The sequence below is a fragment of the Eleginops maclovinus genome, chromosome 6, assembly GCF_036324505.1.
Source record: "Eleginops maclovinus isolate JMC-PN-2008 ecotype Puerto Natales chromosome 6, JC_Emac_rtc_rv5, whole genome shotgun sequence".
In the NCBI taxonomy this organism is placed as follows: Eukaryota; Metazoa; Chordata; class Actinopteri; order Perciformes; family Eleginopidae; genus Eleginops; species Eleginops maclovinus.
This window is the reverse complement of record NC_086354.1, coordinates 22,125,397-22,146,800: the sequence shown is the minus strand read 5'-3', so window position 1 is coordinate 22,146,800 and position 21,404 is coordinate 22,125,397. Positions and strand designations below refer to the sequence as shown.

The following is a 21,404-nucleotide window of genomic DNA, read 5'->3' as shown; positions in this document are numbered from 1 at the left end:
TGCTGCAACACGACAGATGAGCCAATTGTGTGTATTGTCAGACACCGTTGACCATTAGAAGAACCAGAAACGAAGAGCTGAAACGATTAGACATTTGATTGAATCGTAGACTGACAGAAAATGTATCTGCAACATAATCTTGGGGATTGATTGTAGTCAAGTGTTCCAGCAAAAATTCACCACAAACAATCACCTGTCCAAAAACTGTAATGGTGTGCCAGTCGTCTGCATCTCAAATGTTTTGGATTGTAACAATGCTCTTAAATGTTATCAGATGGGTTTTTAATCCATCAACCATTAAAAAAAATAAAGAATATAAGATCAAAAAAAGCATCAAATCCTCACAAATGAAAGACAATAACTGATCTTTTATCAACATATTTTCCCTTTGGATCGGCTAATCGACTAGTTGTTGCAGCTCTAATAGAGCAAATAGATAAATCAAGGAAATAATTGGCAGTTTAATGAATATTGGAGCCACTTTGCATGGCCTGCAGGGGTTTGATGGACTACTGTTAAACCCCAACAGCTGTTTTAAACTCAGCAGACACCCGACCTGCTAAAGCGTCCTTGAAGGTAAATCCTTGTTTGTTCCAGAGAGGCTGCACCTGATCTACGACCTCCATGTGCAGGAGGTAGGATTTCCAACGGACATCCATTAAGTTCTAGATTGGACAATATCACAAAACAGAGTGTCAGGAAGGATGTGTCCATGCACTCTTCAGGGTTTAGTGCTGCTTTTGACCTGCTCTCTGTTTTCCATCTTTCCTGTCGCTCTACCCTGCAAGTGGGGGCTGATCTTTGGTCGGTGCAACAAGGTTAAGATCCTCTTTATTTAGCCGTGCTTCATCATTGGGTGCTGAGAGAGAAACCCAATGATCATAATAGCTGCTGGAGGACATGCCTGAATAGCCATAAGAAAAGTTGGACTCTTGGCTGTTAGTGACGCTGTTGAGGGCACCACTGATTGCACTTGACCTCTGCTCTGCGTTTTAATATTGTTCCGCTGACCTTTACCTGCAAGACTGTTGGGGTTATCGCTTTGGAGACATCACTCAGGTTCCTTTAATCACACATCAGTCTTTCTACTCCGAGATTCACCCTGCCTGCTACAGCCTAAAATCTCATTTATAATACAATGATTATCATAAAACATAATGGGAGAGGTGGAGCTGTGTGGCGATGAAAAGACAGCTAGGTTAGAGGGTTCTGTTATCTCCAACACGTCTTGTGTTTCAATCCACACCCTGATTTCCAAGATGTGTTTTCGTTGCAACTTGTGATGCATTTTTGCACAAGGATTAATGTATTATCCATTTGCTGCTCTCTTTCGCTGGTTCTTTGAGGCAATCAGGTAATGTAGAAGCATTCAGCTAGTCAGATACCCAATCAATAAACTCAAAGTCAATGTATTTACCATATCTTCATTCCCTGTGGAAACAAAGAGCGCTGTTTGAATGCTTGATGCCTAAAGTAACCATTTACCATTGATTCCCCTTTACTCAAAGGCAGAAATACTTATTCCTCACGAATACATGTATTAAATATAGGATTGGTTTCACTTTAAAGCCAACAGTGGAGGTTTTTCTTCATCTGTTTTCAGTGACGTTCTTGAAGAAAATGTCTGTATTTTCAGCCTTTAAACCTGCTTTCATGTCCTGCTAGCAGAAATAATCCATCCTCTCCCTTACATTAGTCACAGTAAGATTCAAACAGGATAATAAACCCTTCCATCTTATCAATAACACTCTCTGTGAGGCTGATTTATGCCTCTGCAGGTACCGCTACACTGCTGTGGTCATGATCTTACGCTCACTGCTACCAGCAAACTGTCTCCTCCTATTCTCACCTGCTCAGTATTCATATCACACACATTCTCTGGCAGAAAGCTCCTTGGGAAAAAGGTTGGAGGACTTCCATTGGGTACAAAGAGCTGCTTAGCATCAGAAAAATCTGAGCGTTGTGATGTGCAAAACACGACATCTGTGTGTTTAGCTGTGTTAGAGATAGCTGCCTCTGCAACACAAGCTAGCCCGTGGGGGAAGTGTGTATCGCCAAGAGCAGTTCCTGTATCTGAGCTATGCTTCACTTGGCTACGCTACGCTAAACTGAGCTTTACACTAAACAAGACAAGCCTGGTGTGGATCTGCCCTGAGCTTCAGGGCGGGGGAACATGCTGGAGAACACACAGTCTGCTGCCGTCAAAAACACTTGTGAATAACACCGCTGACCCCGGCCGTCTGGGAGAACGGAGATCAGCTGTGAGGTAACATCAGTCAAAATGTTTGCTTTGAAGATAAAGACACATTTTATCAATGAGACATGAGCCTAGACACACAAACACACACACACATACACGTTACCCAAGTACTGTACAATTTTGAGGTATCTGTACTTAACTTCTGAGTATTTTGATACTAAAACTTTTGCACGTTTACTAAAGAAAGAGTGTAAATGAAGAATGAGTATTTCTGCAATCTTGTGTCACTACAGGAAGCTACTTTTACTTAATGAATAGGTCTTCTTAGTACTTCTTCCGCCTTTGGATAAACACTTTATGGCAGAGTATGCCTACTGAGAAACATCATATATTCCTTAAGGCCAGGGTGGAGTTTTACTATAGTAATCCACAACAAAAAAAAACAGGGTCTATTAATTAATAGATTTTTCAAAGAAATCGCGTTATGGACTAGTGCCATTCGAATAGCACGAAGCATGAGATTTGTAACAGGCTAAATATATATTATAATACCATTTTTAATGAAGTATTGTGGAGCTACAGATATATCCCGGCCAAAAATTTGTAGGGATACGGTAGAGGCTTAACAAAAAAAGCATGTATGTTTGTTACAGATCCTGCTAAAAAAGACACGATGATTCTTTCAATATATATTTCGAATAATATTGTTGCAAAAATACCAGACAAAATAATCACTTTTCCAAATCCTACAGCCCTAATCCAGTTAGCAGCCAACTATGACAATCAGGATGCAGATGGTGAGCCTTCTTTGCCCAATAACAATATCTTAATCTCCAGATCCAGCGGGATAATTCACACTATCCCATCATCTTAAATCATACCACTTAATTAAACCACTGTATGTTTGGCAACTCCAGCACAAACGGCCTATCTCCTGTATGTCAGGATTTGGCAGCGGCGGTGGCAGCTCTGCAGGCCCTTTCCTGGCACGAGGCCCCCAGCTGGCATGGCGCTTCTGTCCTCAGTAAATGAAGACCATGCTACTGCCGTCTGGATGTCTGACGGCTAGCGGGCTCGCTTTGTAAGTCTGTCAGCGATGGGAGCGTCAAGCTGGGAAAGGGGTGTGTGCCCGGGTACCACAGCGTAGAGAATCATGTCTGAGTGGCACAGAACCAGAGCAAGGTTCTCCATATGCTCTCGGACGTTGGATTAAAAGTTCAAACTGACACTCTGGGGTTAATAGAGGACGCTCAGCTACAAGTGTTGTGGAAAACTGTTAATAAAAATAGAGTGGTGCAGGAATGAGTCCTTAAATTGGGTTGAGTAAGGATTTTACAACTTCCCGTTCCCCCGTCTCATCGGTTTTATGAATATCTGTTGGTCAGAGGCCTGAAATAGGTCTGTAGTTAAGAGATTTTCAACTACTTAGTGATTAGTGTTCTGAGTGCTTTGGTTCTTCCTGCAGAAAGCTTTTATCCCGATAAGCATATTTAAGGACACACTTGGTGTTTTTTGAGCTTCTGTAACACAATTTTCTCACATATTCTCACAGAACTCGAAGGCAGTGGGTTTAGTTTAAGCATTGAAAGGGTTGGTCTTCGCAGCGCTATCTGGGAACTGGAGTCTTTTAGAGATTATCTTGATCAAACAACCCTATTTGGTGCATTTGTGCAACTTCAAATGTCTCGGCACTAAGCTTCAATATACAGACTGAGGGGGGAAAAAAATGACCTGTTTAGAGAGCATAATGAGATGCTAACCTACTTTTTCTTTACAGGTGTGTTTAGGGAAAACATCAAAAACTCATTGTTCGTTGTAGGCAGGAAAGACAAAAGCCTAATCCAAAACCTGCAGGCGTACAAAGCAAACTCCCCAGATGTATAGGCAGTCTGAGAGGATGTACGCATGTGTGTGTGTGTGCGTGCGTGCGTGTGTATGCCTGTTTACCCAGTCACACAATGCAGGGAGGTGGGGAAGGAAAACACAGAGACGGGCAGGAACCTTTCCGAGCGCAGTTTAGCAAAATGTCAAGTAGCTCAGATCGCCGGCCGACTGAAATGTCATCGAGGCGAGACGGCAGAGAGGCTAAACAGGAAAATACGGCACAGGTGTATCTGCGCAAAGCGAATGCCAGACAAATACTTTTCGGTCCAACGCCTTCAAGCCACAAATGCATCCAATTCACTCGTAGCGAGGAAAAACACAGAGATTTAACTCGCTTACACCTTGGCCTTCATTTGGTTTTTTCCACTGAACCATTAAAGTAGATGTAACGTATTCTTCTGAAAGTGTGTGTGTGTATTTAGGAGACAGTGTGTGTTTTGTGGGCTAAGGAGAGAAGTCTCTAATGTTTATATATAGCATACATACATATAGCGGCTTTGTCAAATTACAGGATCTGCTTTTAACAAAATGTCACAAAATGGAATTTAAAGGGGCCCTCATTTGTGTTTGGGTTTTTTTTCTTTCCTGTAGTTTGTTATATAGTTTTGTGCAAAAAAGAGCTGTCCAGCTAACCAATCAGAGCAGACTGGACTCTGGTTTCAGACAGAGGGTGAAAAGAGGGGCTGCAGCACAGGCAGTATGAGAAAAATAAAGAGCTTTCTGAACATTCAAGTCACATTAGAGGCACTAAATATAAATATGAACCGGAAGATGAGCGTAATATGTCCCCTTTGAAAAACAGCACACATTGGAAGTGATAAGACACAGCTTGAGAGAAAGCAAGTGTGCTCAGACCAGCTCGGGTTGTTAAGAGGTTCTGGGCAGGGGTGTATCTTTCCTCCCCCTGAAGTGTGCTATAATATAATTGTGCTGAAAGGCTGCATGCTCACGCCACGGGAGGAGGGTTTTATATCGCAGCCTGCCTGCTGTAACGGTGTCAGGTGGTATTTATGAGACTTGTAATGGGGCTGAAGCCCAGGCACACCTGCTACACTGTGAAGGGTACACACACACACACACACACACATACACACACACACACGACCAAACCCATTTACACATAGAAACACACATATAATAGCAGCAAAGCCTTGGCTTTGCCTCTTTCTGCTTGTTATCATCTGGTGGTAAGTGCTTTGTTGCTAGACAAATCTGATGAGGATAAATGGAAAAATAAACTGGACTTCAATTAACTAGTTTGACATGCACCTTTTGCCTGTTTTCACATTAGTTTATTTAAAGAGCTCAGTCTAACATTATCATATTAGGGCTTTAACAACTAAAGCAATTGTTTTGATCTACAAAATGTCCGAGGAAATTATATATATATTATATCTTCTCTCCAGAACCAAGTGCTGTATATGCAATCTCAGAATAGCTTGTTTTTGTCAGGCTAACAGCTCAAAGAAATTCAATTGTTTTGCCATATCCTGTAGCAAAGTAGTAACTGATTCCTTTTCTGTCAATTGACCAATCAATTAAGGGACTTATCGATTTAGTTTTATAGTTTGTCACATTGTTCGAAGACCATTAAACTGTGGATCCAGAGGCGGCTTAAGGTGAGGTGGGTAGTATGACTTATACAGCAAGTTATCTAATCCCAAATGGGCTCCAATTTTGCTTTTTTGAAGATGTAATACAAGTATAGTCTGGCATGTGCATGCTGTACACTCGCAGTACTGCCCTGAACATTACATTATTAATATTTTAGACATTTGTGGCACCATTCAGAACAGTAGCAGATTTGTGAGTTGTAGAGATTTTTCCCCCAATACAAGCTGCTGAACTTTTGCTGAGAAAAAGCTGTTTTGTTTGCTTCCACATTACCCTCCACACAACTACAGGTTGGTGAGATTAACTGTGAGTATCTCTGAGCTCACATTGAGATGCCTGCTGCATGATGAAACCCCATCAAGATGTAAAAGCTGCAGCCTCGGAGCGGCACCTGCGCCAAATCTGTTACACCAACAACCCAAAAAGGAAAACTGCAGCTCAGCCAGACCTCTGCTTAGGTTACATACCTGATGAAGGCAGGAAATTAATCTTTCTGCACATCGACTACACCGGCTTATAGTTTCCAAAAGTCAACAGCTAATTTGGAGAGACATAGCTAGACCTCAATGTTTTAAAAAACTAATCTTAAAACTGTACCAGGTCAAAGGCAAAGGGAGAGGTATTTCTCTTCAGTCAGCCTGAAAGAATTAAATCTGGTTACCACCCACAAAACTTCCCGTTATTGCTCTGAATGCTGTCATACTCCTATCCTGTCAATAAGCTGTTAAAATAAACTGTAATGTGGTTTGACCTTTGATGTTTGTGCTTCATAGTAAAGATGATATCAGGACAGCTGAAAGTCTACACATCTTCTTGCAGGTTTAAAACCTACCTGCTTCAACTGCAACGTGGCTATTAAACCTAACATTATAAAAAACTGCCTGTCCAAAAAAAAGGTCACCAGCCTGTGGGGGGCAGTGCTATGATCTGGGGTTGCTGCAGTTGGTCTGGTCTAGGTTCAGCAACGTGCCCAAAGAATGAGGTCAGCTGACTCCCTGAATATCCTGAAGGACCAGGCAATTCCATCCATGGGTTTCTTCTCCCCTGATGGCACGGGCATGTTCCAAGATGCCAATTGCCAGGATCCATCGGGCTCAGATTGTGAAAGAGTGGTTCAGGGAGCATGAGACCTCATTCTCACACATGGATTGGCCCCCACAGAGTCCAGACCTGAACCCGATTGAGGATCTTTGGGATGTGCTGGAGAAGACTTTGCGCAGTGGTCCGAATCTCCCGTCATCGATACACGACCTTGGCGAAAAATGAATGCAAGACAGAAATAAATGTTGTGACGTTGCAGAAGCTCGTGGAAACGATGCCACAGCGAATGCGTGCCGTGATCAAAGCTAAAGGCGGTCCAACGAATATTAGAGTGTGACCTTTTTTTTAGCCAGGCAGTGTATGATTATCGTTATATATAAAATAGTTTGGTCTACTTCCAAATAATGCACCAGGAATGAACATTGTTAGGTTTATTGAAAGCTAGCTTCATGGTTGATTGCACTCATTGTAAGTTGCTTTGGATAAAAAGCCTCAGCTAAATGAACTCACCTGGGCAGGTGAAAAATAGCCCCTACGTTTACTGAGCACCGGTGCAGCAATAAAAGGGACATCAATGAAAGGAAAGTTTAACATGAAGAGACACACACAAAAATACTATAACAGAGAAACCCCTGTATGCCCACACACACACACTTCCTGCCATAAACAAGTACAAGCCACACACACATTATTGTTCATGGTTAACAATTCAGCCTTGTAAATCTTAGATGAAAAGCCAGACACTTGGATAGCAAATAGACAGCATTTATATATTAACATCAGAAGCCAGTGTTGCAGTTAGACTGTCTGTGTCTATGTTCTCACATGGATGGTCAGTAAACACAAACTACAGTGTGTCTTTACCCCACAGGTTTCCCTCCGTGAAGGCAGAGGGAGCCAAAATCCCTCCGAGTGTCAGCGGCACAAACACAAACAAAACGATGAGCAGGCCCCGCAGCGTGTCCACGTCTCCTGTAGACCGAACAGCTGACACCTCAGCAATCACGCTGCAGCCGCAACACCGATGCAAAAAATGCTTTGACCGGCAAAAATCGTGGATAAGTGGATAAGCACCGCTGCATCTACAGGGACAGCACGGATCCTGAACCCTCAGGAATAACAATAACAGAGGTGGAGCAAAATGAATGCTGAGGAAATATTTAGTAATATGCACTACCCATGCAACTGGTGAGCATCATTTTTATCTAATCTGCTAATTACTTTTTCCATTAATGTACTTATTTTGCGTGGGCTATGAAATGCCTGTCAATTTCCTACAGTTCCAGATGATGTTATCAAAAGTGCGTGTCCTTTGTTAAGAGTCATAAACCACAAAATCCAAAAAACAGTGAATGCTTATAATTGATAAGCTGGATTTGCTGTTTGCTAATCAACAAAGGGATATACTGTTTCAGATCTAACCAAAACCAAACAAAACGAAAACATCATTAGAACTCTGTGAAATACAGTTGTGCCAGAACACACCAGGAAAATAATGGATGCAATACAGCAAAAAAAGAGAGCTCCAGGTATGCACAATCATGATTTAACCAACAAGTAGGAACCAAAAGTCTCAAAATGGACATGAACATTTCTTAGAGACCCTATTCTGCTTTTTTTGGGGTGTTTTCTCTCTCCTGTACTGTGTTCTACAGGTATCAGTGCATGTAAATGGTCTACAGAGGCTCAAATCACACACTTTTCTCTTCCACACACTCACGCTGTGTCTGAAACACCTCCATCGAACTCCTTTGTTTGCTTCCGCAACATAGCGACATCACTATGTAACACTCACACTAGCACTCGAACACATTGGACGTGATACCGTATCACAAACAATTCATAAACAATTCTAAACCTGAGGTATTATATTCAGTCAACAGCACATGTTGACATTTGGGTACCTGGAACCCGTTATTATTTGGGAATATTTCAATAACTTGAACTATTATTGCTATTTATTCAAACCTTTCTACAACATTATGGACCTGCTGAAGACAGGATCGCTGCTTTGTTACGTGAATCTGTGACAGTAGAATAACCAAGGTGTTTGGTTCTGACTTTGAGGCCCTGCCCACACACTGCCAGGAGCCACGGTGCTAATGCGGTTATTGTCATAGCTTCGGTGCAAACGTGTTGCTTGATGCCTACAGCTCCTCAAAAGCATAGCACTCTTCTGGCTCAGCAGCCGCCTCAATTACAGCCGCATCTCCCTCCATACATCCAGCCTGGCTGTAATTCATCAGGGCTGGGTGGCCTCCATTAGCGCTCCTCCGCAGGGACAGGGCAGACTCTGAAGCACAGCACTCTGGCAGCGCACCGGGGCCCCGCACTTTACCCTAACAGCTTCATCAACTGTGCATCCCCTGAGCCAGACACACACATAAATAAAACACACACACACACACACACACACACACACACACACACACACACACACACACACACACACAATGTCTTGAGGCTCCAATTAGCAGCCATCACCTGTAATTCAATAACAACACTCCCTTTCTTTCCAGCCTCTGCAGCTTTCTTTCACTGAACCGTGAATGAGCTCAAAAAGGACAACTCCTAATGCTCTCCTCTATCAACAAACTACTCTAAATCTACGCTGACGGTTTATTAAAGCCTCTGAATACACATATTTTTTGTTTTCCACTTCCTGCGTGTTTACAAGCTCCATTCAGCATCCTTCGCCTTCATTTACTCTGTATCGAGCCCACAGGACCCAGGACAGAGAGACACAGAGAGGATCCGCACTTGCTCGTCTCTCCTCAGCTTCTAATCAAATCCTCTGTTCCATTTCGATGGGTTCACTCACCGTCCGCCCGGCAACAGCAGCTCTGTCTCTGTCACACAATGAAACACACACAGCATCACTATAAACAAAGAGAAACCTGTTGACAGAATACGAACATCACAACGGTACAAACACTGTCTACAGTCAGGTCAACGTTAGCCGACAGCGCCGCGCACCGAGGAAACATGTATTCAAAAGTGAGTGAAATGATGTCTAAACCAATCAGGAGCCAGTACAGCTTATCGGCAGCTAATGAATAATATCATTATTGTTTGATGTATGTAGTTTTTTCTTTATTAATGCATTCCTTTTTGGGATTGTAAAGAAAGTCCCCCAGGCCAAAGATGTTTTTAAAATGCTTATATTGATCAACCAACAATACCAAAATGCTGAAAAAATGTTTACGTTAAGTTAAAAAAGACCACGTTTTCACATTTAAAAAGCAAGTTGTTGATTTAAAACAATAATAATAATAACCAAAATTCACTGATTAATTTACAAATGGTTTAAAAAAAAAGCAGATGTTTCGAAACAATTTGGAGAGTCAGTTATTTAGTTAACATTGGGAGAACAGAAACACTAGATATTATTTTCTTTAACTTAACTGCCTTAAAGTAATCATCCTCCCATTTCCCCTGAGTCTTTAACAAGTTGTGAAGACTTGGATGAGAAAGCATGGAAACACACCTGGTCAGAAATACATCTAGGTTGTGCTCCAGTAAAGTGTCAATGGGACGAATCAGTTTGCAGATCACAAACGCAGTGCAAGAGCCCTGCAGAGATGCTGTGGGTTGATCTGATGTATGAATATCAGGTTTATAATATGGGTTCCTGGCAAAGAGTGGAGATGTTCTGCCTCTTTCTATAGTGCAACATGCTGTTTGTTTTTGGTTGTGTCCACATTTTCATTCTGTCAGATATTTTAATAAAAAAACTGCCATTTCTGAGTCACTCTTCTCCTTTTATATTCTGAGAGGATCTATATTTACTGTGAGAAAGAGGAGAATAAATCACTCTAGTGAGCTTCTAATCTCATTTTCTGTTCCCCTCCCACCTGTCCCGCTGCTGCTGTGCCCGTTGAGGTCTCTGGGGGGTCTTTAGAGAGTCCAGGCCCCCTCATAACCCACCTGTCCACCGCTCCTGATTTATGTCTCCCGAGACCACTGAGGGATGCTGGGAGTTCGCCTCCCCTGCTCTTATACTGTACCTTTCTTATTTAAGCTTCATTTAACCGTAAACAATGTGGACTCTCTGAAGAATGATTTGGTTTCGCCCGTGGTTTTATGTAGATTTGGTTTGCTAAAGTAATGTAATGTGAATCAGGATAAATAACCCACTGTGGTTCTTTCAGTTATTTTTATACAAACTGTTCCAATGAAAACAATTGTGTTCCCGTGCAGAGGCTTTCGGGCTTGGTGCGCTCTAAAATGAATATGTCATGGTAGAGGCCTAAAGAAGCATTTTCCATTACTGTATTCTGTAGAATTAGAGCATGCAGTGCCATTTTAGATCTCAAAGCATTTCCAATAATATCCTGGGAGAGACAGCAGACTAGAGAAACCCAAGTTGGATTTCAAACTTATTTCCTAGTTTAAGTAAATAAACTGTTTTTCAAGTGACAAATATTTAAGGGCGGTGGTGGCCAAAGTCCATAGGGACTTGGCTTGGGAACTGGAAGGTCACCGGTTCAAGTCACGGAAAGACCAAGTGCCACCGAGGTGTCGCAGAGCAAGGCACCGTTCCACGGGCGCTGTAAATATTGCAGCTTAATTTTATTTATTGCACATTTGCAACTATTGATCATTTTTTCTCAATTCATTTTAGGTTTATAAATTGCCAGAAATAAAAAAATTGAATTGAAATTTGAAAATTGAAATTCCGAAACCCTAAATATTCATTTTTCTATTAATAAAGAAAACTATATAGGATTTATAATACTAGTTTTGCTTAAAAAACACAAATTGGTTATCAGCATAGATGAGATGGGCGTTTATTGATCCCTGTATAGTTGTCATTAATTGTTCTGCTGTGTAAATTTGGGTTTTTAAAGCTCAGTTTTGTTCTGTTTTACAAAGGTGAAGGGGGTCACAGGGCTGCCTTATAGCTCAGTCTGAATCAACTCTTCAATAAAGAAAAAGACACTGTGCCTGAAGAACTCCCCGTATAATGAACTCTAGAGTTCATTATACTGGGCTTTAGCTTAGTACGGTTTCCTTTTTTTATCCATTTAATTTTCTGCTACACCATTTTTTATTTTTTTGGGTTTACCTCTGAGATGTGTCCCAATTTTTATGGAAGCGAAAAGAAAGCGAGTAGCCTATCACAGGCAAGCAGCACTTCAATGACCAACATGCGCAGGATAACGGCTCGATTTAGTCTCTGCTGTACAACCACGGCGGCTCGCTGCAGAGCCCGGAGGCAGGCATCGGCTTTGGGCTGCGATCCACTGTTCTGCTTCTCAGGCGGCAGGAGAAAAAAAAGAGAATGGAGGATGGCAGGATATGCAAATTGTACCACCACCACCACCAAAGGAGAGGAGTTTCCCACTGGCTGCATGTGAAAGAGTGCTCCCCCTCTCCCACACAGGACTTTGAATGGGACTCATTCTTTTCACACACTCGGGCCTGCATCAGAATCAGGTTTATAGCCAAGTAGGTTTACACATACAAGGATTTTGCCTGGGAGAATAATGGTGCATACCTGAACACAATGAGAGGAATTATGTTGCACCAAAGGAGCAAACATAGAACAATAATATAGAGCAGTGTAGAATTAAACAAGACATTTTGTTTGCACAAAAACTGCAGGACGAAATTGACTAAAGACTACAAAAAAGTGCAGATTTTAAAATTGAAAGTGTTGAACAGTAATGTGCAAAATACGCAGTCACACAAATGGGTAACACAAAGGCACACATGCAAACTTAGGGAGGTTTTCACTCACACACACACACACACACACACACACACACACACACACACACACACACACACACACACACACACACACACACACACACACACACACACACACACACACACACACACACACACACACACACACACACACACACACACACACACACACACACACACACACAGGCAGTCTCCGCGGCTCAGCCTTGCTTAGCGCCACACATTGTAGATTAAAGTTTTAGCTGTTAGCTTCTCAGGGGGAGCCTCTTGAACACCGTGAATATTCAGCTGGTTGAATGGGAATGATGAAAGGCAACAGCAAAGCAGGTTACTTGTGGAAAGGGGATAGGACACCTTTAAGAAAAATATGAGTTTGGCAGTTCCTCTGAGATTTGAGGCACGAGTGGCGCTGGAGGTGCCTTTCAGTTCTGCTTCCACATTTGGCTTTCTTTTGAGCGTAGGTGGCAGTGAGCAAACTCTCTCATGGCATCAATTTTAAACGGCATTGTGAGTTAAAAAGGAGGATTTGGCTTTGCAGTGATATTATTTTAATCTACCGTGGCAGACTTTACAGAAAGTGGATCTTTTTACACAACTCTTTTGAGCTGTTCATTCTGAGCGTGGCACATATCCTTCACAGGTCTTTGGGGCGAGGCGGCTTTAAACTCTGAATGCATTTCAGTGATTTACAGGAACAAACGAGCAGCAATGTTGTTCTCATATCAACAATAAAGCAGACAATACAATCCGCACTCTTTCCTTTGGTTTGACCCTATCTCTAATATGTGTTATTGTAGTGGATAATCATTCTAACTTTGTCCTCAAAATCCACCTGCCTTTGTGTTTGTACTTCTATTCTGGTGTTCCACAATTAAAGTGTTGTTAATTGACATAGGAGTGCTCAGGCTGGCCTTTGACCTTTGAGTGATTAATGATTCAAATGTATAAAACTGAAGACTTATATTTTAAAAGTCAATGCAATTAAGAAAATTTGATTTTAAAAGCACTTCCGTTTTGTTGCGTGTGATTGGATGCACGCAAAGCTTTCTATGCTTTATTATCGTTAGATAAACTGGATTAGATTTACCAATTTGGGAGACTGTTGATGTGTGTGTTCTTATATGCCAAACTCTGCTGAGCATCTCCCTGCGGTGCCACACAGTTCCTCAGCACATGTGTTTTGTGGTGTTGCTGCTCCATTGACCTCTGACCTCGCTGTGCAGGACTGGGAGGGTGTGTGGCTTTGTTTGGGCGGGGGATTGTGTATTCCTCTAAACCTCTGTTATCACACTGGTGGTACTGGAACTTATACTTTTAGTTTCAGAAGCCACTGAGCCCTGCGTGTTTCAGATGTAGTCGGACTCCTTGGTACAGTGCAGGCTGTATGACACTATTGGTTCTTCTCGGTTTTGTATCAAATCAGAGGGCAGAACACCATTTCCCTTCCACCTCAACTAAAAATAGTTCCCATGTTGGGTGTTCATGAGTAGCAGAGGCAAATCACACCTGCACAACAACAGGCACGTCTCTGCAGGCTGGTGTTTTCCCTCGCTGTATAAGGAAGGACTACTCTCTGAACATGTCGTTTGGTTATTGAAGCGAGTGTGGCTGCTGGTGTAACAAACTGCCTTTAAAATCTATCAGACAAACCCGTTCAATTGATATTGTTTTCTTTATCTTTAAGAATAAGCCCATATTCAATTTCCACTAAGTTACACATGTATCTAACCTGAGGCTATATCGTTTAATTCTGATTAAAATGTACTTGTATGCTTGTATTAGGCTGTTTTGAGTCACCTGCCTCAACTTGACACGCTTCATGTTCCAAGGTGCCGTTATCGCCCAACGTCATGCAATTAAAACGCATCGGCATCAGCAGCACCGTGTTAATGCATGTAAATCCAAACAAGCAGGCCTCTGTTGTTATGCAAAGCCTGGAGGAAAGTAGCAGTTTCCCACCTTGATGCAAACACACACAACACACACTCTCACTAACACTAACACACTCACACACACCTCCATTAATCACAGCAGCAGCATCGGTAGCTCGGACGCACCTCCCCCTCCGGGCCGTAAAAGGCGATGGGAGGGGTTAATGCTGACTCGCTAAAGACATCCTGTAGTGCTTTGTCATTCCACAGGCCCATTTGTGCAATGGGACACACACACACACACACACACACACACACACACACACACACACCCCCAGGCTCTTCAGCACAAGGAGAAAGTAACATGAATGACCACTGGTCATGGATCAATTAACAGCTACTGTTGACGACCACCACTAACACCACTCAGGACCATTTCTCTCTGCCATCGCACTAATACACAACAACGCTTCACTTGTGCATACATATTCACATTACACTACCACTTAATGTAAAAATTAGCAGTCAGTCATGTTTAAAATCCATTTGGCTTTTAATAAGCACAGTCCCATGGTAGATTTAGCATCCTAGCATTTGCTAATGTGATGACTAACATCTATTCTTTGTTATCAGAATAATCTCATGAGAGAGAGTGAACCCGGCCTATGGCGAAACCTGTTAGCTTCACATAAATGCTGAATAACATCTCAGAGGTAGGACGCTCACATGACTCCTCTGCAGCACGGCAGCTGCAAATGGAGCACCTTAGGGTGACCCTAAGAAAATGGTTCATCCATACAGAGACAGAACAAATAAGAGGACAGGCAAAAGCATTCATATTTAACCCTTTTAAGAAGCCACTTCATGTCTTGATTTGAAGCAGTAAGCTTAGTGGAAGAGCGATAGTCCTTATAAGATGATGTACAACATGCAGAGCAATAATAGAGCATTACAGCATCTAGGGGAGCTGAATAACATCAGGCACTCAGAGGAAATGCTACTCGTCTTGTCGCATCAAACAACAGCAAGCTGATCAAAGAGCCTACCACCAAAGACACACAAGTGTTCCTTTAAAAACAGTCATTCAAAGCACTTTCATATCAATCTCCCTGACTTGATGAAACAGCAGTCAGTGAACAGAGTGATTAAACACTACTGAACAGTAATTGGTACCAAAACAGGGAAACTTGAGGGTTTCCTGTGGATTTGCCCTTCTGTAGCGCTATGGAGCTATATGAGCAGATCCCTGTTTTGTCATGCACACAGGCAATATAGATTCTTTATAGGGGGTTCACACTATTCCACTGATCTAGAAATGGCTGTAAGACGCCAAGATCTGCAGCAGGCAGAGAACAAGAACACTGCTAGATAGTGTACATTCAATCTAAACAATGCAGGATTTTGAAAATGGATCTTTGCATGTGGAAGGAAATGCATTCAACACGTTTGTTAGACCTCAAGAATATACAGAAGGCAACTTTTAGTGACTCAATGAATTAAGATAACACCACATGGGACCTTCAACCACCAAATAATGTCCTGACTCAAGATAGCTTTACAGTCCTAACACAAACGTCCATTTTACTTTAATTGATGGACAATAAAGTAATCTGAATCTGATTTTTTTTTTCAACCAAAAACCATATTAGGTCAGGGGGACAGGCACTGCTGAAGGCCCGGGCCCTGGCAGGCTGTATAAGAGGTCCAAGCCTGGAGTAGGCTGCTGTGTTTATCCTGTCAAGGTATGTTAACACCAGGCTGCATTCCTGTAGTCCCTAAATTGCAGTGTAAGATTACAGCCCAGCTGAGTGCGCACTCCTGCACACACATACACAAACACGGGGAACTTTAAAGCAAGAGGCGCTGGATGACGAAGCTGTGACCAAAGTGGCAGCAGCAACAGGCGGTGGGTATGGAGGGCCGACACCTGCCATTTACTGCGGACGATCAACATGAGGTGGAGCTAAATACAAGTTCATCAAGCACTGAGAATGAAAACCACGCCACAATTTCCCCTCTGCAAGGATTTCCATATTTAAAAATAAAGGTTTTATAAGTACTGCGCATGCCGCTACAACTCACTCTGATGTCAGATGTGTGGAAAGTGTCTGGGCATAAACAAGTAGTGTAAGAGGAAAGTGAAGGTGGCTGAGGGTCCCTGCAGACCTATAGCTGCATGACACTCGTCCTTTACTGGGCTTTTATAGCAGCATGTTTACAGTGTCTGCCTGGTGGGAAATCATCTCTGTAAAGAGGTGGAGTAAAGCTAACAGACTGCATCTATCACTGACATGCAGACAGGTGAGGGAAGGTGTTTGGACACTGCCATTTAAACTTGGGTGGCACACAAACACAACACTAAGACACCTGAATATGGGTCTCACCTCTTAATTACAGTGCAGTGTGGCTCAATATGAATGAGATTATATAGTATAGGAGTCCAGAACAAAAGGTATTTAAGGTGTTAGGAGATGGAGGTCAACACCTGTTAGGCACGGTGCATGCATGATTCCAATATTCAGCAAAAACAATGAATAAGGTTTAATCTAAATGTGTTTTTAAGCCTCTTACCAGGTGATCCGTCCGATAACAATACCTGATCAACTTGTTAAAAGGTCTGGTTTACTAAAACATGATAATGCAAACTGAAACTAAAACTAGAAAAATGAGATGCATGTAAAACATTGACACTGGTTTTGATCCCCAAAAGCAGATGTACCTACAGAGGTCTGTTATTTTATTAATTAATGTGGCTGATAATTTGGGGGCATCTTTCCAAAAACCTGTAATATTTATCATGCCTTACAATTTGTTTACACATTTAGCCATTATATTAAACACATTTCAGCAACAAAAAAGTAAACATGGAAAGGAGCTGGGCCCCTGACATGAAAGTAGGAAGAAAGCAAAGTTAACAAATAATCAGCTTTCTTTGAAAATCAATATATGATAGGTTGCTTTTCTTTGTAATATATAAATATTAGTCAACTAATTGATCTGAAAAGTTATATCAGGCATTTTTCACCATCATCTGCTATTTTATAGACAACATAATGAATCAATTAATGAAGAAAAGATGTAAATAAGATATTCATTAGGACATGTTGCTGCAGGGTGAGTAAAAGTTGAGTAAAATGTAATATTCACACATCCTACAGTATGTTTTCTCACCTTTAAAACATTGCACAAAGTTCAAATGTATAATTACTAATATAATACAAAGTGTGTAGTATCTCCCGCAGCTTTTGGGACAGTAGAGTAGATTATAACAGCAGCTGTTTGCCACATAATGGTGATGACTGACTGGAGGTCATGGTACATTAGCACAGCCAGGCTAATGTTGGGCACATCAGCTCTTTTGAAAATGACAGGGTTGGTTGTGAGCAAGGAGTCTGTGTCATGTGGGTGGAAATTATACATAAAAAACACCGTTTGAATTGAGGCAGGTGTAGAAGGACACGAACACAAGGGAGTTTTCACTTGCAGCAGATGAAAGTGGTGCGCACTGAATCCCAGCACCTTTTGCCATCTTGATTGTGCGCCCCGTTACACTGACACGCTCCTTTCACAACATCATCTTATTTTGGGGGAAATTAAACGAAACGACACGTTTAGGAATATTCCTATCAAGCACGTGAGGCTTATACTTGCGAGGATATCACGGGGAATTCGGTTTAAATACACCTTTATAGGTGTTGCATCACCTTGCGTACCTGGCTTTCTCCGGTCCAGGAAAAAAAAAAAAAGCAGCAACCCCGCCTTCACTGCAGTAATGGTACTGACCGCCATTCCCTTCCGCACACCGCTCAGGAAATTGTATAACGAATTACCGCAACACAATAGATGGAAACGAGAGGTTTGACGGTGAGCCCTGCAATCACTGTAATTGTGGAGGAATAACACAGGAATGACCACCTTATGCACCAAGCATTTTACATGCAGACTCACACAGAGCTGCACGAACCCATACAACCAATCCACACACACACACACACACACACAATAAAAAAAAAGCATAAAAGCGGAGATAAAACGTGGACAAGTGGGTCAGAAATGTGTCGAGGAGATAAATCCCGCGAGAATAAAACCAGGCGAGCATCCATGCGAAGCGGGCATGGCACACACGGAGAAAAACTACCAAATAATCATCTCTACCTGCACAAGTTGACATTTGGAGCGGTTTTCCTGGCTCCTACCGAGGCAGAGGCTTTAGGAAACGGCGAGCAAATCCCCTTCCGGTTACGATCGAGAGCCGCAGGTGTTATTACTGTTTATTTCTAGGCCATTTGTCAGCCCCGTTATCCGCGTTCAGGTAAACATGATGATGAGGATGATGAGGATGATGATGATGATGATGGCTCCTGTACGGACGCACCGAGTCACCGTCGTGTCGTCAGCAGGAGAAAAAAAGGTGCTTTCCAGCCCCTCGGCTCACACACATTACGCCTCATAACGGTGTGTAAAAATATATAAATATATCCCTTTACTTTTTTCATTGGCTCATACGATGACAGGGGGGAGGGGGGAGTACAGGTAAGGAACCGTCCAATGAGGGTCTCTTTTTAAAAAGGGTTGTGAAAATGTACAAAAACCACACCTAGATTATACTTTTATATCCTTTACTTCATTACAGGTGGATTTAAAAATAGTTTATGCTGTGAAAAGAAACTCAAACCCACCAACACCTATTCGGAAAATGTTATAATGACTACTCCCTGTAGGGGATGTAGGATCAAATAAGTAAAACGCCAACACTGACAGCCAAATATATACTTAAAAGTCCATAGTTTGCATACAAATATCACCACCTATGCTGAGAAACAAAACCAAAAACACTGCTTATAATAACCAAAATGCAGCAAACAACATTGCCTTGCTATCCCGAATAAACAAGTGCAAAAAGAATCAGTAGAACATGTGCAATAGGGAGCGATTAGCAAGACATTCAAACACAAATCACGCTAAATAACAAAAAAAAAGCTAACTTATTCAAGCTAAACTGGTGCAGGCAGAGAGGAAATGCATGCATAAAGATATATTTTCCACAATTAAGTACTACAGCAAGGTTAATAATACGATGTGTACTCTTACCTTAACTAAGGGAACATGTGGTGCTGCAGTTGTGGCAGGGAGGGGTGAAGTGGAGATAAAATAAACATCCCATCTCTTTGCCATCACCAGCAGCAGCAGTGAACCAGAGCAAACCGCATGCAAAGAGTCCAATGCCTCCACCGCAGCAGCACGATCCACCATCCGGCCATCAAAACAAACAGATAAAGTTGAAACTAAATTGAACAGGAGGGACAAACTGCACCGTCCGCGGCCGAGTGAGCAGCAACAACCTCGCCCTAAAAAAAAAAAACATGCACTAAAGTACAAACTGCGCTCTTACGGGCCACGTTGTTATGAGTAAAAGCCCCTCAACCTGCCGCCAAGTGTTGCAAAAGTGGCCGAAAGTAGAGAAACAAAGATAGGAAAAGTGAAGGAAACCAATAACACAACTAGCAGGCGCTCCTCGGGGTTATTATAAGTGACGGATAACGGTTCACTCTTGTCAGCCATGCATGCACCGCTAGGCGGAGAGAGCAGCCAGCCAGGTATAACGGTACACCACCACCCTGGGATATAATACCGCACAAAACTCCTCGAAACGTGGTCCAACTCACTCCCAACAAGTCACCAGAAGTAGTTAACCGAGTGAAAAGCTTTCCAGTTGCCCGCATGGATCACCCAGCAAAGATTTCGCAGGAGTTTTTCACTTACCGCTGCTCCTCTTCGGGTTCGCTTGTTTTCTGCGCTTACACCTGGGGCCATCCGCCATGATCCTCTCGCTGAGTCTGAAGCGCAGCCGCTCGCTAGTCACCTCCTCCCTCCTCCTGCTGTCTCCCCCCTCCTTTTCCTCCTCCCTCCCTTCCCCTGTCCGCTTTACGACATCACCTTCCCCCCGCAAAAACACCTGGTTTGCGACACACTCGTCCGCCTTTACGGCATCACCTTCTGCAAACACCTCAACACGTGGCCCCTCCTACTGGCCGCACATGGGTGTGTGTTGTTTCCAAACGGTGGTCCTCCCCCCCTGTCAGGGACGTCCCGGGACGCAAGCACACAATACATTAAATACAGAGGGGGAAGAAGTACATATATCTTATACTTGAGTAAAAGTAGAAGTGTAGGAATACTTTGTTACAAGTAAAAGTCCTGCACTGCAAATGTTACTGAAGTAAAAGTACAAAAGAATTAGGATCAAAATATACTCAAAGTAAAAAGTACTTTGAATGAGAATGCAGAATTTTCGATTATCATAATTATAAAATAATATGTATAATGTGTTTTGTTTGTTAATTTACTCCAGGTGTAACACAAGTCTTATTTATATGCATTATTGTATCCTTAATCCAAATCTGTAAAGTAACTAAAGGTATGAAATAATTGTAGTGGAAGTACAAAGCAGCAAACAAATAATTTAAAAAACTTCACCGTTTAATTGTAGATGTTTGGTAAATAAGTAAGCAGAAGCATTATAAAGACTGTAAATGTGGATATTAGAATCAGAACCAGAATACCTTTAATCGTCCCACAGAGGGGAAATGTGCACTGTTACAGCAGGAAGAGCCAAAGACAGCTTAATGTTTTACCCAAGATACTAAACAAATATATATACAAGAATCACACAATTGCAAAATACACGAAAATAAAAGTATAGCAGCCAGATATGTAGCAACAGTTATTAACACAACAGGGGGTGTTATAGTCAGTGATGTTATATGTGAGGGGGTCTATCGGGGGCCATGATGGTTATAGAGTCTGACCACTGCAGGAAGGAAGGACCTACCGCAGGTGCAGCAGCCTGTCGCTGAAGAAGCTATTATAGTTTTGAAGAAGTAGTAAATTCAGCAAATTCTACAGGTGAGATACCTTTTTATCAGTCAAATTCTTGCTTTTAAAATAATTCAACATAAGTATAACTTCATGGAGTAGCCTCAAAGTACACTCAGAGTACCAAAAGTAAACCCATAATGCAGAGTGACTTACTTAATAGATTACTCTAATAATGAAGTGTTATTGACAGAGGCGTTCGG

General features: G+C 42.2%; 1 protein-coding gene across 3 annotated transcripts in view; it reads right to left on the bottom strand.

The window, feature by feature from the left end:
- Window positions 1–20,186, bottom strand: part of LOC134866344 (zinc finger E-box-binding homeobox 1-like) — a 49,013-nt gene extending 28,827 nt beyond the window's left edge. For 2 of the 3 annotated variants that reach the window (XM_063886456.1, XM_063886457.1), the window contains exon 1: window positions 20,089–20,186. In XM_063886456.1, coding sequence (XP_063742526.1) covers window positions 20,089–20,146 — 58 coding nt within the window. In that variant the 5' untranslated portion in view covers window positions 20,147–20,186. Of the gene's footprint in view, window positions 1–18,480; window positions 18,656–20,088 lie in introns of those variants that run through there. The other variant, XM_063886458.1, reaches the window with a different exon arrangement.
- Window positions 20,187–21,404: the final 1,218 nt, after the last annotated feature.